Below are 14,720 nucleotides of genomic sequence, written 5' to 3' on the forward strand. Positions count from 1 at the left end.
ATCGTGCGACGCTGACTGGAGGTGCCTGGGTTTCCTGTGGGGTCACTGAACCTTAATCCCATGTCCTTTGTTTTGAAGCAGACGGTTGATGATGAAGCGATGGCGGCGTGAATGAAGGCCCAGTGAGGAGAAACGATGCCCAAGGGTGGGTGTTCTAGAACCCCACAGCAGGAAGAGCGTTCCCTGAGCAGCGACATGGTGGAGAAGCAGCCCGGGAAAAAGGTGAGCTCCCGCATCTGTGCGGGTCAGACCCGGGTGTGGCCTGCCCGGGCTGCTCTGCTTGTCCCAGCACAGGGCACTGGCGTTGGGCCCCCTCTGGGGCCAGCGTGGGAGGAGCTGCCGTGGTCTGGGTGGCTGTGGACGATGGCACCAGCTTCCTCTGGAGGATGTGTTTGTCGTTTGGCAGCAGGGTGCTTTCAGCACTGGGTCCATGGACAGAAGGTGGTGCCTGTCTGAGAGACCCCAGGACCCCGGGTTCTGACTTCAGCCATGGGCAGACCAAACGTGATGGAGGCCATGTGAGCGGTCCTAACCGAGACGCTGCTGGGCAACTGGACTCCTAGTTTTGCTCGACCCAGTGTGAACAGGAAACAGGATGTCGACCTGCACCCTTGTGTCCTGTTCACGTGCTGGTGCCCTGGGCTCGGGGGTGTGCCGTGTGCTCCACGCACTGTGACCCCAGTGTCCGCTCCAGGCTGGTCTGCAGAATCCCAGACTCACAGCCTTCCCGAGGGAGGGCCACCCGCGAAGGCGGTCTGTGGCCCGTGCCCTGGCTCCTGTCCAGGAGGAGGGGCTGGTGCACAGATGACCTCATGTGGAAGCTGGGTGTGGCTTGGTGCTGCTTCGTCATGTGGTTTTCAAGCAGGTCTTGGATGAGGCCTCAGACTCCCTGCTCCTCTGAATGCTGGGAAACTGTAGGAGCGCTGGTTCTCAGGATCCACTTGCAGATGCTGAAGCCCAGGAAGGGCGGCAGGGGCAGGGGTCTGCCAGATCTTAGTTCCCCGTTCAGGAGTTGAGCCTGCGCCCCCTCCAGTGGAAGCGCAGAGTGTTCATTTAACCTCTGGACCACCAGGGAGGGCCCCAGACAGGCTTTCTGGTGGCAGCGAAGGGACAGGGTTTTGCCATCCTGGATGGACTCTGTGGTCCCCATGGCCTGTGAGCAGGTGTTGCCTGGGGACCGCTGCTTGTCTGTGAGGGCGCAGAAGGAATGGAGAAAAAGCCTCAAGGAACAAACTGTGCCGAGTGTGAGCCCCTTCTGCTCCCAATCCAGGCTGCACCCTGCCCCGCTTTGCAGGACCTGGGCTGTAGCTCCCTGTGCTCACCGGGCACAGCTGTGTGACAGCCACACATGCCCACAGCAGACTCCATGAGGGAAGGGATGGGTCCCACCTTGAGAGCGATGAACACTCAGACTTGGGTTGAGGGGTGTCTGTGGAGGAGTGCCAAGGGGTGTGGCAGCGGGCGTGAGGAGGCAAGCCCATAGCCCAAAGCAGTGTGCACGGTGTATTCTGCACGCTGTTAGCCAGCTGCTGGGTACTCAAGTTTTATTGAAGTAGACATCTAGCACCTTTCATTTCTAGAACCTGGGAGCATCATGATGGAGACCAGGTTTCACAGCACCGCCAGTGTCCTTGGGGGCCATCCCGCCCTGGTTGAGCCTCTGCGCTAACCATGCCTCCCCGCCCACAGGGCATGTGGACCCATGGCAGGAATTTCTGCTGCTTTCTCTTGGATAGGCTCTTGGTGTCAAGAAGGAGGTTTTCCCTCTGGGGCTGCGTGGTGTCCACTGTGTGGATGTTCAGCTCCACCTCCGTTGTGCGGATTCAGGTCTGGGATGTGAACACACGTACATTGAGGGGCTTTCTGCAGAGGTGACAGATAGGGTTTACTAGTTGGTCAAAATGACGGCTCCTCTGGTGGCTCAGAGGGTAAAGCGTCCGCCTGCAGTGCGGGAGACCCGGGTTCGATCCCTGGGTTGGGAAGATCCCCTGGAGAAGGAAATGGCACCCCACTCCAGTACTCTTGCCTGGAGAATCCCATGGATGGAGGAGCCTGGTAGGCTACAGTCCATGGGGTCGCAGAATTGGATATGACTGAGCAACTTCACTTTCACTTTTCAAAGTGACTGCAAAGTTCTGCTCCGCAGAACCTGGTCGAGGTGGACTCAATCCATGCTGACACTCAGTGATGTCTGTAGACAGACAGGTGTTTTCCTACTGTCTACAGGCTCTCAGTGATCCGTCTGGACTCAGTTTTGTTTTGAGCTGTGAAGGAGGGTCAGTGTTTATTTTCTTCCCATGAATGTCCACTTGGTCACTGTCACTGGAAGGCTGTCTGTTCCTCCTGGATTGTGGCAGTCAGGTGGGGCTCACTTGTGCTCTTTGCTCTGGACATTTGGCCTGTAGCTTAGGGCCACCTGTTGTGTGATCTTGGTGCCTGGTAATTTAACTTGTCTGCTTTCATTGTTCTCCAGCATTGTCCTTGTTAATTCTTGTACCTTTGGTTTCCATGTACATTTTGGAAAAGCTGGTTGATCTGCTGGGCTTCGACTGCTCTGAATGCGAAGATGCATTTGGGAGATGTGCTGGGTTAACAGTGATGAACACAAGTGGCCTCCATTTTATCAGTCCTGTTTCTGTTCTCAGGGATATTTGTCATCTGCATAGAGGCCTTGAGCATCTTTTGTTCGGTTTAGTCCTGTGTGTTTGATGTCTCTTGATATTAACACGGCCTGCTTCAGCGTGACTTCCTGGTTGTCTGTAGCGTGTAGGAACCTCCCACTTTCTGTCCAGCAGCCTCCCTCACCCACTCACCAATCTGAAGAAGTTGGACTGTATATTCCTCATGATTCTTTCAGGTGTCCAGTCCTGCTTTCCCTCAGGAAGATCAGGGTTTGGGGGGACCCTGCTCTGACTGGAGGAGCCACCTCCCAAGGCTGTTGTCTGGTGGGCACCCCCACCCATGGCTGTGCTGGAGTGGAGGCACTTTCTTAAGTGCACGCTCGTATTCTTTTGCTCATTAAAAAAGTGGTTTTGTTTTTCAGTAGTTGTGGTTATAGGTATTCTCACCTTGAACCCTGTCTTTTATAGCGGAGCCTGTGTCAAGTGAGGACACCCTTCTCGCGGTGACCTGGGCGGTGGTGTCAAGACAGCTCGGGCCATTTCTGCAGTTGAGAGGCTTGTGATTTCTGTACTTTATTTTCTTAATGTGAATTACATTCATTTTTCAAATGTTTTGCATTTCTGAAACATTTTGATTTGGATTATCTTTTTTCTGTCTAAAGATCAGAGTCATCGGCTGGGCCAGTTTTCTTGGTGGGAAGGTGCTGAGGCTTCTGGGGCTTAGCTGGTGGGTCTGTTCTCTGGCGGGGGTGGGGTGCAAGTGGGGACAGGCGGGCCTGTATTGGGCCTTGCCTTCTGGCCCCTCTGCACACTCCAGATGCCCTTGCAGCTTGTGGTGTGCTTTGGCGGGACCCCTGGTCACCAAGGGTGTCTTGTTACCTCCCGAGACGGGAGGGCTGTTGGGGCCCCAGGAGACGAGGCTGTGCAGCGTTCAGGCCTCCGTGTACCCTCCCAGGATCACCTGAGTGCCTCGGTGTTGCGAAGATGGTGTGTGTGGGGAGGATTCCAGAAGGAAAGCTTGCCAGTGGGGAAGGGAGCTGCATGGCGGTAGCAGTGTTGTCTTCCATGTCAGCGCGAGCCCAACGGCCTGTGCAGCGCCCTGTGGGCCAGTGAGCCGGGCACTGTGTAGTCGGAGGTGCCACTGAGTGTGCCCCATCCCACCCCACTTGCAGGGCTCTGCGTGCTGCTCTTTCTGGGTGGGGCCTTGTGGAGTCTGAGCCCTCCACCCCTTCCACGAGGCAGGCATCACCTCCGGTTCTGCACACAGTGACACCAAGGCAGACGCGTGACTGGACTTCCCAGGACGGGGCTGGAATGTGGGCTTCTGGGTCCTTAACTTGCTGAGAGGCCAGCAGGGCTGGGAGTGATGGCCACACCCCACCACCGTCCAGGCCAGCTCCTGCGCTGGGGTGGGCCACCCACCCTGGGGCCACCCGCAGGGTCACAGGCCTATAGTGAGGCCAGAGATGACAGGGGGCTGCCCATGGGCAGGAGGAGAAACCAGGCTTCACGGAAAGGAGAGCCCACTGTCTTGGGCAGACATGCTTCTGTCCAGTGGGAGGCTTTACAGCGCACAGTGGGCGCCATTAGTCAAGCCTTTCTGAAGGTATGTTTGCTCACCTCCGAGTCTGTCCCAGGAGCAGTGCCATGGCTGGTGGGTAGAAGTGCCATGGCTGGCGGGTAGAAGTCTCCATTACCAAGTATGAGGTGTGTTCTCCTGACACAGGAAGTGAAGTCCTTGTAGATGTGAGGACATTGAAACTTTAATTTGGGGATGCTGTCTGAAGGTGTTACTTTCTTTTCCAGGACAAAGATAAAGTTTCTCTAACCAAGACCCCAAAGCTGGACCGCAGTGATGGTGGGAAGGAGGTGAGAGAGCGCGTGCCCAAGAGGAAGCTGCCCTTCACCGTGGGGGCCAATGGAGAGCAGAAGGACTCGGACACAGGTACCACTCTCGCCCACCCTCGCAGCCTGGGCTCTGCGCTGACTCCGGGGGGTCCTTCTTGAAGGCCTGGGAGGGGTGCTGGGCGAGACTCTTTACTGATGGCAGGGTGACTGGGAGCTGATAGGGAAGGTTTTCTGCAGAGAATCACCCCGGCCCAGGGGCCTCCCGTGTTGTCCACCGTGTGCGTGTGACCACCAGCTCCTCTTCCTCTGAACTCCCAGGCACCTGCACTCTGTTCAGCCTCCGGAGAGCTTTACATGGGAGGATAAACGGGTTCCCCTCAGGGCTGCTGACGCACATAAATTAACCCAGTTGTTTGAAGTAAAAGCCAAAGGGTACTGTGAAATGGGCAGAAGCGAGTGCCGTCTTCCCTCACGTGCGGTGGAGTGCGTGCAGGAGGACCAGAGACCACCGCGTGGTGCCCGTGCTTCCAGGGCCGTTCCGTCTTGAGCTGCACGGGGACGAGCTGGGTCCAGGCAAGAACCTGGCCCCCTGCTGGTCAGCTCACTCCCCTCCTCTGGGCCCTGGGGCTGGAGCCTTCCCAGCCTGGCGATCGTCTGAGGGCAGACCCCTGAGCCAGGGGCAAGCATGGGCAAATCCATGGCGCCACGAGGGGGTCCTGCTTCCCCCGGGATGCAGCTATGGGGGAAGGAGCGGAGGTCCTGCCAGGATGAGGTGGGGTGCAGGCCCTGCTGTGTGAGAATTTGCGTCAGTTCACAGGACAAGTACAGGCACAGAAATGAGACAGACGGGAGAGAAAGTTGGGAGAAGTGGCAGAGGGAGAAACCTGAAAGGAGTCTCTTTCCTCCTCAAGCTCCTGCACAGGCGCGCCCCTCCCCGCCTCCCCCAAGCGTGTGACCCCTGGGCTCCCAGCCCTGAGTAAGCACATGGGCTCATGCGCTGTAAAGCAGGTGGTGCAGGGTGGTGGGGTTGGTGGTGCCAGCTGGGGTACGACTGGGTTACTGGGAAGGTGGTCCAGCCTCCATGAGGTCCTTCACAAGGAGAGTCGTGGGCATCCTCCCAGGAACCCTCTGGGTCAGGCCTGGTGCGGAGGACACAGGCTGGCCCAGACACGTGCTTAGGCTTGAGCGCCTTGGCCAGTCTTGGTTTGTGCAGGGCGCAGTGTTGCTGTTTGGTTTCAGGCTTCTTGGATGCTGGGCATCTGCAGGTCAGTGTTCTCCTGCAAGGCCTTCCTGTCACTCACAGGAAGACTGCTGCCCCAGGAGGGGGCGGCCGGGGGCTGGGAGCACCTCAGCACGAGGCCTGTGGGGTGACTGCAGAGGCCCAGCACAGAACACTCACCCTCCTCCTGGTCATCATCGCCCATTTGGGGACGGGTCCTACTGGACCAGTGACCCTTCAACAGCAGGGTGTAAGCTGCCTGTGACCCCTAGGGGCCCACCGCGCAGCTCTGTTACCTGTTTGGTTTGTTCATGGGGCAAACCAGACTCCAGTAACAGGGAGTGTCATGTCCTTCGAGTCAGTACTGAGCACCTAACCCGCAGCCCTGGTCACTGACCCCTGTCTGCCTTTCCTGGTGAGCAGCCATCTGGGCAGGATTATGTCCTCGCCGAGAGGCCAGGGGCTGCAGTCATCTCCATCCCTGCCCACTACAGCCAGGGCTCCCTCGCGTGTGCCTGCGTCCCTCCAGCGCCCTCTGCTGGGAGATGCAGCCTGATTCCAAGCTACCAGTGGCGTCTCCTCAGCTGTGCCCCAGATCCCCGCCCCCTGCCCCAAGAACATGCACCCAGGACAGTGTGGAAGGGGCATCCTCCTGCCCGCTGCCGTTGCCCAGTGCCAGTCTTGGTGGGACTGGGACCTGCTTCAGGTTATTCTGTTTTGTTTTTTTTTTTCCTCCAGAGCTTAACTCTACACACACCTACCTGACCACCACACAGCAGGCTTCCTGCTTAGTCTCACTGCCTCCACCTGGGGACAGAGGTGGCTGCACGTGGCTTCCCTGAGGGGCAGGGCCTGCTCTGGGGGGATGTGCTGGGCTCTGAAGTTTTGAGAACATGCCCTGCTGAGTGCTGGAGGCCACTTGTGTGACCACACAGGTGCTTGGCCACCTGCTGGGCATGGACCAAAGCAGAGTAACGCTCTGAGAGCCACCCGTGCCATGACCCTGGAGTCCTCAGGACCCCATGAGAGCAGGACTGGTCTGGGGTGCTGGCCAGCTCCATCTTGGGCTGAGTCTGGAGGTGTGGCTGGGCCCACTTGGTCTGGGTCCACTTGGTCTGGGTCAGGTGGCTGCTCTGCCTACTGGTCGCCAGGGTTTGGGGATGCGGGCCTGAGGGGTGCTTGGAGGCCTCCAGATGGGCTGGACCAGCAGAGTGGATGGCCCATCTGTGTGTTGCTAGAGTCCTGGTTCAGTTTGCAGATGTTGCTGAAGTGAAAGCTGGGGTCGGTGGTTGGGAAGCCCTGCTGTTGGTCCCTTCATGCTGGCCTTACCTCACAGACCCTGGCCTCCTGATCATGCTCTGTCGCCCTTGCCAGGCGCTGAAGAAGCCTTAGTCAGGAATGGGGAGGAGAAAGACTGCCCCCCACGCACCCCCTCAGGTCAGGGACGTGCTGAAGGCCACACAGGTCTCCTTCTCGCTGGTCAGTGATGGTGATTTGCTTTAAACAGAAAAGGACACACCAGGAAAACGGAAGGAAGCATGTCCTCACTGCAGCCTGAGTGACAGGCCTGTGGTGGCCCAGGGCACCAGAGGGCCGGAGTGTAATGGGGGGACCCCGTCACGTGTGGATGGTGCCCAGGCTGGCTGCTTGGTCAGGAGCCTGTCTGTGACTCTGTCCTGCATGGTGGACCGTGTGCTCCTAAGACCAAGAGATAGGACACTGTCAGGATGGCAGGTTCTGGCACTGACCCCACTTCCTGCCTGCTTCGACTGAGCCCTGTGACTTCGTGGAGACTGTGGATGCCTACCCAACCTTCAGGGCGGAGTGTAGGCGGTGGTGACGTCTGAGACGGTCATCGATTCCCCACTGTTGTGCCAAACCAGTCTCCAGAGAGGCCCCTCTGCTGGGAAGCCTAGGACTGTGTGATGATGGGGACTCAACCCGTGCCCCAGACACAGGCTGCTGGTGGCAGCGACAGGCCGAGGACAGCCTGCCTGCTGTATGATACCTTGGGCTGGAGGACGCCGTCCTTCGCTCAGGGGCCGTGTGGTCTCCCAGGCTCATGCCATCCTGCCCCTGCAGGATGGCCTCTGCTGGAAACAGCTGTCGTCCACTCTGTCTGGAGAGGTGGAAGCGAGGACAGACCCCCAGGTGGCAGCAGCGGGAGGGGCTGCACGGGGAAGCCGGCTTGAGATCAGATGGCGTCCTGGAGAGGACGGGGCTCCCGCACTGGGAAGCCACACAGGCAGCAGGGGGTGAGCCCTCCTGGTGCTGGCACCCTCGCTGAGGCGCAGCAGGGAGCTGGGGCATCCAGCCCGGCTCTGGAAGAGCACACGGTCGCCCAGTGGCTGTGCAGGTGTGAGAGCGGCCCACTCAGAGTGTCAGGTAGAACCGGGGGATGTGGAGGCGGAGCCATTTGCAGAGCTTGCCCGAAAGCCAGAGGTGGCCCTGGTTTCACAAGGTCTTCTCGAAACTCTGCGTCCTTGCTGTCAGTTCTGCTGGGGTCAGGGAGCACAACTCTGCATGCCAAGTTATGAAACAGAGGTGCTCAGGGCTGCTCTCTCCACAGTCCCAGCTGGGCAGTTGTGTGGGGAGCAGAGCCATCTTCCAGAGGCCTCTTGGGGGGACACTAGCGAAGGCCTGAGGGCTGCTGGAATCCTTGCAGCTGCGGCTGGGTGACCACATCCCAGGAAGAGATGATAAATCTGCGCTGACATCACAGAGGACCAGCAAGATGACCAAGTTTGAGAAGGTCACATAGTCGCGCTTTTCTAGTGGTGAGGGGACATTCAGCTCACAAGACCACCCCCTCATCAGCCTGGGAAGAGGCATGTCTCCATAGAAGGGGGGTACGGTGCCTCCGGCCCCCGCACATTGCCCCCTGGCCTTCCCTTGCTGCTCACGCGCCCGTCAGTATCCGTGCCTCTTCACTTGGCGCCTGCCGTCTGGGCTTCTGTAGGCTCTGGTTTGCTTCTGGGTGGATGTAAGAAACAAAGCCGTAGCAGAACACCGAGGGGAGTGGCCACTGCCTGGGATACTTCCTCTGCCGTGTCCTTGTGGTCGTCGCACAGGGCAGGAAGGAGGCTTTGCAGGTCTTCCCGGGGTGGGCATGTGCTGACAGGACACGGTGGTCAGGCAGGTGGGCCCTCCTACGGCGCCAGCACCCCAGCCTCCACTCCTCTGTGGCCAAGCTTCCGGGGGTGCCCACTCCATCTGGGACTCGCAGCCCAGCCAGACATGGGTTCCTCTAGATACTTACTGGTACCTGCTGCACCTGTAGAAAAAAAACTGCATTTCAGTGTGGAGAAGCTGGCATCTCAGGAGATGGGATTACATTTAGGGGTTCCTTTGTGTTAAGCCTTGGGAAACCTCCACCTGTGGGGTGAGAGTTCCTCACACCCGGCATGTGAGGACTCCTGCTGGGGTGCCTCAGCCCTCCAGCTCTCCCATCCCCGAGGGTGGGGGGCCTGCCTGCCATGTGCTTGGTCTACCTGTGGGTGGCCTTCGTTCTTCCTGAGACTGCAGGCCTGGGTCCCCAGGGCCCTGCCCTGCAGCTGGGGTCAGTGTCTGGGCAGCAGGTGCTTCTCAGCTGCCTAACTGCTGTGCTGGTGGAGCCCTTGAGGCGCACCCCTGGCCCCGGGGGTCGCTGCCTGCACAGCCACTTGGAGACAGAGTCGGCTGTGGCCCTTCTGCCAGGTTCCTCTGGTGTCTTACAGCCATGGGCACAGCATCTGTCCTGAAGACCTCTGTGCAGCAGAAGAGGAGTGGTACTGGTCTGTGCGCTTCCAGGGTGACCGCGTGGACTTGGCAGGGCAGCCTGGTGGCAGGCTGTGCGTCTGTTCTTGTCTCTGGGGAATTCGTGTCTGCATTGTCCCTCGGCAGCAGCCCTTGGGAGGCCACACACCTCGCTTGTCTGAGGCCCTTCCCAGGGGGCGGGGCTCAGGGGTTTTGACACCCAGGGCCACCCTTCCACATTGTGAGGCTGTGCCCAGACAGATCCGTGTGACCGCTCAGTTGTGGCGTAGTTTCTGGGCCGGGCCCTGCAGCTTGACTGCCATCCGCCATGGCTTCATTTCTCAGGACTCCTGGGAGCCACCAGGTCCCTGCTCTGCCAGCTGTGTCTGGGGCAAGGCCGGGTCCTCTGCGCCGCCCCCTCCTCACTGCCTTCACAGCTTGTGGGGAAGCAGGGCTCTTGGTCAACGATAAGGAGCATCTTTTCTGAGTTTCCTTTCTTGGGCCTCTGCCTTGTGGGTTAGTTAAAAATCAGTAGTTGGTGGGGTGGCCTGGGGAGTGATCACATAAGACACAGATGAGCACTGTCAGCAAGTCACAGCTGTAGTTTTTATAAACAAGCAGTTTAAGGAAGTAGCAGTGAAAACTCTTAAGAACATGGAAAGTGATATACTTGCAGGGCCTGAGGTGGTGAGTGGTAAAGGAATGTGGTTTTGGGAGTGGCGACGTTGCCTCTCTTTGGGGTCTGACCCAGCCCAGGGGTGCAGGGAGAACCTCTCAAGCATGGCCCCCAGTGGCGACCCGGTGGTCTGCACCCCATGACCTAGGACACCCCACACAGGGGCTCCCCCGGAACACACAGGGATGCAGGGGAGGGATCTGAGACTTGGTGGATCCCCGGTTCCCATGAGCTTTTTTTTGGGCTCCTGATCCCAGGAGTCAGAGTGTTTTTCTCTCCATCGCCCCTGCCCCGTGAAAGACACGGGCACTGTGGCTGTCTGCGGCCACCAGGGTGTGTATGAGGGGCCCGAGGAGCGCAGTGCTTGTCGTGAGGAGGCTGAGGGGCGCCGGGCTGGCCCCGTATCTTGTTAGTGCTCTGTGTTGATGCCTTTAGATGCCTCCAGCTCAGTCCACGCCGTGGTACTGCAAGGCTGGTTCGCTCCTCGAAGCGCCATGGCATGAGATGGAGGCTCCTAGAAGCAAGAAGAAAGGTACAGTACCGCCCAGTCAGCCTTGACCTCTCCATGGGTCTCTAAACTGTGTTTGCATTTTACATCTGAACTGTTTTGGAGGCGGGTGGGGCGGAGGCCCTGGACCACAGGCGCGAGCAGTTGCTAGACCGAGGCCCGTCCTGTGGGAGCAGGGACTCGGGTCGGCCGTCCCGCCGCCTGGCGTGCAGGGAACGGTCTGGGGAGGCACCTGGAGCAGTGGATGGTCGGTGGGGGCCAGGCTTGGCTTCAGTGGCTGGTGACGAAGTGTTGGAATCGTGTTCCCAGCACGGTTACTGCCGGAAGAGGTGATGCCGGGCGGCCTGCGTGCCGCCAGCTGTCCCTTCCCTTCCCGCGCGGCCAGGTGAGGCTCCGGGGTCGAGGGCTCCATGGCATGAAGTGTCCCCTCTCTCCCCCACGCCTCACAGAGAAGCAGGGTCCTGAGCGGAAGCGGATCAGGAAGGAGCCCGTCACCCGCAAGGCCGGGCTGCTCTTCGGCATGGGGCTGTCTGGAATCCGCGCCGGCTACCCTCTCTCTGAGCGCCAGCAGGTGGCTCTGCTCATGCAGATGACGGCCGAGGAATCCGCCAACAGCCCAGGTGAGCCCAGGAGGTCCAGGGCTGGGGGCGGCCCTCCCTTGGATGGTGGCAGATTCCGCCTGTTAACCTCTGCCATCCTCTCCTTGGCCTGCAGTGGACATGACACCAAAGCACCCCTCCCAGTCGACAGTGTGTCAGAAGGGGACGCCCAACTCTGCCTCAAAAACCAAAGATAAAGTGAACAAGAGGAACGAGCGTGGGGAGACCCGCCTGCACCGGGCGGCCATCCGGGGGGACGCCCGGCGCATCAAGGAGCTTATCAGCGAGGGGGCAGACGTCAACGTCAAGGACTTTGCGGGTGAGCGCTCGGAGGGTGGGACCAGGGCAAACTCTGACACAGCACCCTCTTCTTTAGCCTGTGTGCCCCGAGCTGCCTCCTCAGGAGGCCCGGGACGCCGGAACACCTGCTGAGCATGATCCCCCCCCCATGTCTGACCCAAACCTGATTTAGGAATACTGATATTTTAAGAGGTGCTACCTTGAATTTTTCCAGAACCCTGGGACCAGTCCCTGGGGTGGCTTGCTGCACAGAGGCCTGTCCAAACCCACGGCCTGCTCTGCTTTCCCGTGTGATGATACTGCTCACTTGTCTGGACCCTTCACAGCTTCCTAGTCTGTAGGGTTAACCGTTAGCGGTCATGGGCAACCCAGAGGTGCCCCAGGAAAGAACACCCAGGCTGGGCGCCCGTCTTTAGGGTTTCTGGTGCCACCCGAGGTGGAAGTGGCCTTGAGGGTTAAGCCACATATGTGCTGAGTGTCTGTTTCCAGGCTGGACGGCACTGCATGAGGCCTGTAACCGGGGCTACTATGATGTCGCAAAGCAGCTGCTGGCTGCGGGCGCAGAGGTGAACACCAAGGGCCTGGATGATGACACACCCTTGCACGATGCTGCCAACAACGGGCACTACAAGGTGGGTGCCTCCCCGCAGACCCCCGGGTGGGCCTGCTGCAACTTCCTGGTCTCTCTCCTTCCTGGTGGCAGGGCGACCAGGAAGTGAGTCTTTGACCACCCCCGACCCCAGCTCAGCCCAGCTTTCTGCACACCTGCCATGGCTTGTGTGTCAGGGTCCTGCTCTGGCCACAGAGGTATGGTTGGATGTTAGAGGGTTGAGTGGCCAGCCCCAGAACGGGAGCTCTGTCCTCATCACTGTGCTGTCAGACCAGGCACCTTGGACGGGTGCAGCCACATGGGGTGACCCGTGAGACCAGCCAGGAGCTATGAGCCCCTGGGGTGCCGGCCCAGCACTGGAGACAAACGTGTAGGTGAGGGTCTGGCCACTTCCACACCACATCTTGAAAAGGTCCCTGTCTAGAGATGGCAGGCAAGTGTGATGGCCTGTGACATCTGGTCTTTGGTGGTGGCCCTGCTGGTCACTGCTGGCAGGTGCCAGGGAACCAGCAGCTTGGCCAGGGGGATGGGCACACCGGGACAATGACACATGGGTGCCGGGAGAGGTTGGGAAGGGCTCTGAGCTCGAGATGCCAAAGCTTCTGCAGACACCCGAGTGCTGACATCAGGAATTAGGTAACCTTTTAGGGAAGATGAGAGGGGGTTTTTTTTTTTTCTTAAGAGCCCTTTTAGAGAAATAGGCTGAAAAAAATCATGAAATATCTAGGATTTGCTAAAAATATCCCCAGGGCAGTGGGCAGGTATACATGAAATGAGGCCTGCATCTGTAATCTCATCTTTAAACTTGTTGTTAGATAGCGGTCAGAGGCCTGTGGACACGGGGCCTCAGGATGGGGGGGCCTCTGCAGAGGGGAGCTGGAAGACCAGGAGATGGGAAGTGACCCTGGACTGTACAGGTGGACAAGGGTGTGAACAGCAGAGACCCTTTCTCCATGTGAAGGGGACTGGCCTGCATCGCTAGTCCTAGAGGGGGGGCCCCCTAGCGCTGGGACCATGGTGGCCTTCAGCGGCTGGGGTGGCTAGCCCTCAGCTGACAGACAGCAAGGACATGGCCCTGGAGCCCAGCCTCTGGCCCCAGGGTTGTCCACAGTGGTTGTCCCCAGGGCAGGGGAGCTTCTGCAGTGGAGATGCAGTTACTGCTCACTCCTGTCCAGTCTGCCAGCCGTCTAAGGGAGGCCACCAGAGTGAAGAGAGGATTGCGATGGAGCAGTGGTTTCCTGATGCACCTGAACACTGTCTGCTCGCTGTTGGGCGTGCAATAGTAGTGTCTCTAAGCAACCTACAGTTGTTGGTCAAGACAGACACATCAACTAGGGGACTTGCTTGTGGTCAAGACTTCGCTTTCCAATGCAGTGGACGCCACTTCAGTCCCTGGTCAGGGAGTGAAGATTCCACATGCCTCACAGCCTAGAAAAACAGAAACAGAAGCAAATCATAACAAATTCAATAAAGACTTTAAAAATGGACCACATCAAAAGAGAGTGTAAAACATTAACTACACCCCACTTAAAAAATATGTTATTTCAAGACTTGCCTGGAGGTCAAGTGCTTAGGACTCCATGCCTCCTTGGCAGGAGGCATGAGTTACACCTGTAGTCAGGGAACGAAGATCCCAAATGAGGCGTGGCAGGGCCTGAAAGAAAGGAGAAAAATACATTATTACTAAAAATGTAACTGTCATCTGCATCTCCAGCTAGTCATGATCTTTTTGCTGGTTCAGTTCAGTTCAGTCGCTCAGTCGTGTCCGACTTTTTGCGACCCCATGAATCGCAGCACGCCAGGCCTCCCTGTCCATCACCAACTCCCGGAGTTCACTCAAACTCAGGTCCATGATGGTTTGAAATATCGTGACAATCACCAAAACGTAACACTAAGGAAGCAAATGCCCTCAGGGAAATGGTGCGGATAGACTTGCTGGGTGCATCACAGGCCTTCATCTGTATACAGTATGACAAATCAAGGTCTGCCTGCCCTTGGGTTCAGCGGTCCTGGGCACAGACTAGAATAGGCAGTCTTACTTTTAAAATAAAAAACATGAAATACACCTGCTTGTGGAAGCTTGGTCTTTGTTTTCCCTACTCTGTAACAGGCCCCCCCCACCCCACCCTTACCCAATACAAAACTTTGAACCAAATACTAGGAACCTGTGTGATGGGTCTGTGGCGGGGAGAGGCCCGGTGGGCAGCACGCACAGCCTGTAGCCCTCAGCCTGGTCGCACTCAGACCCTGTGAGCAGGCGCTGGTGTGGCTGCTCCACGGTCCTCACGTCCCTGACGTGCCTCTTGCTGCTGCATAGGTGGTGAAGCTGCTGCTCCGGTACGGAGGGAACCCTCAGCAGAGCAACAGGAAGGGCGAGACACCGCTGAAGGTGGCCAGCTCCCCGACCATGGTGAACCTGCTTCTGGGCAAGGGCACCTACACGTCTAGCGAGGAGAGCTCAGCTGGTCAGTGCTGGGGGCGGGGAGCGGGGAGGGCGGGGGCTGGGGTGGGGGGGCAGGACAGGTGGTTTCACTTCAGGCAGCCTGCTTGGATGCCCGGTGCTGATGGGAGCTTCCAGACTATGAGGGCACCCAACCCTGGATG

At 58.5% G+C, this 14,720-nt stretch overlaps 1 protein-coding gene across 5 annotated transcripts in view; it reads left to right on the forward strand.

The window, feature by feature from the left end:
• ANKRD11 (ankyrin repeat domain 11) overlaps positions 1-14,720 on the forward strand; it is a 118,081-nt gene that overhangs the window by 90,698 nt on the left and 12,663 nt on the right. For 2 of the 5 annotated variants that reach the window (XM_040253665.1, XM_040253662.1), the window contains exons 3-8: positions 82-222; positions 4,428-4,566; positions 11,057-11,227; positions 11,322-11,525; positions 11,996-12,138; positions 14,434-14,581. In XM_040253665.1, coding sequence (XP_040109599.1) covers positions 136-222; positions 4,428-4,566; positions 11,057-11,227; positions 11,322-11,525; positions 11,996-12,138; positions 14,434-14,581 — 892 coding nt within the window. In that variant the 5' untranslated portion in view covers positions 82-135. Of the gene's footprint in view, positions 1-78; positions 223-4,425; positions 4,567-10,534; positions 11,228-11,321; positions 11,526-11,995; positions 12,139-14,433; positions 14,582-14,720 lie in introns of those variants that run through there. The other 3 variants (XM_040253666.1, XM_040253663.1, XM_040253664.1) reach the window with 3 other exon arrangements.

This window comes from Oryx dammah, unplaced genomic scaffold (assembly GCF_014754425.2).
Source record: "Oryx dammah isolate SB20612 unplaced genomic scaffold, SCBI_Odam_1.1 HiC_scaffold_13, whole genome shotgun sequence".
In the NCBI taxonomy this organism is placed as follows: domain Eukaryota; kingdom Metazoa; phylum Chordata; class Mammalia; order Artiodactyla; family Bovidae; genus Oryx; species Oryx dammah.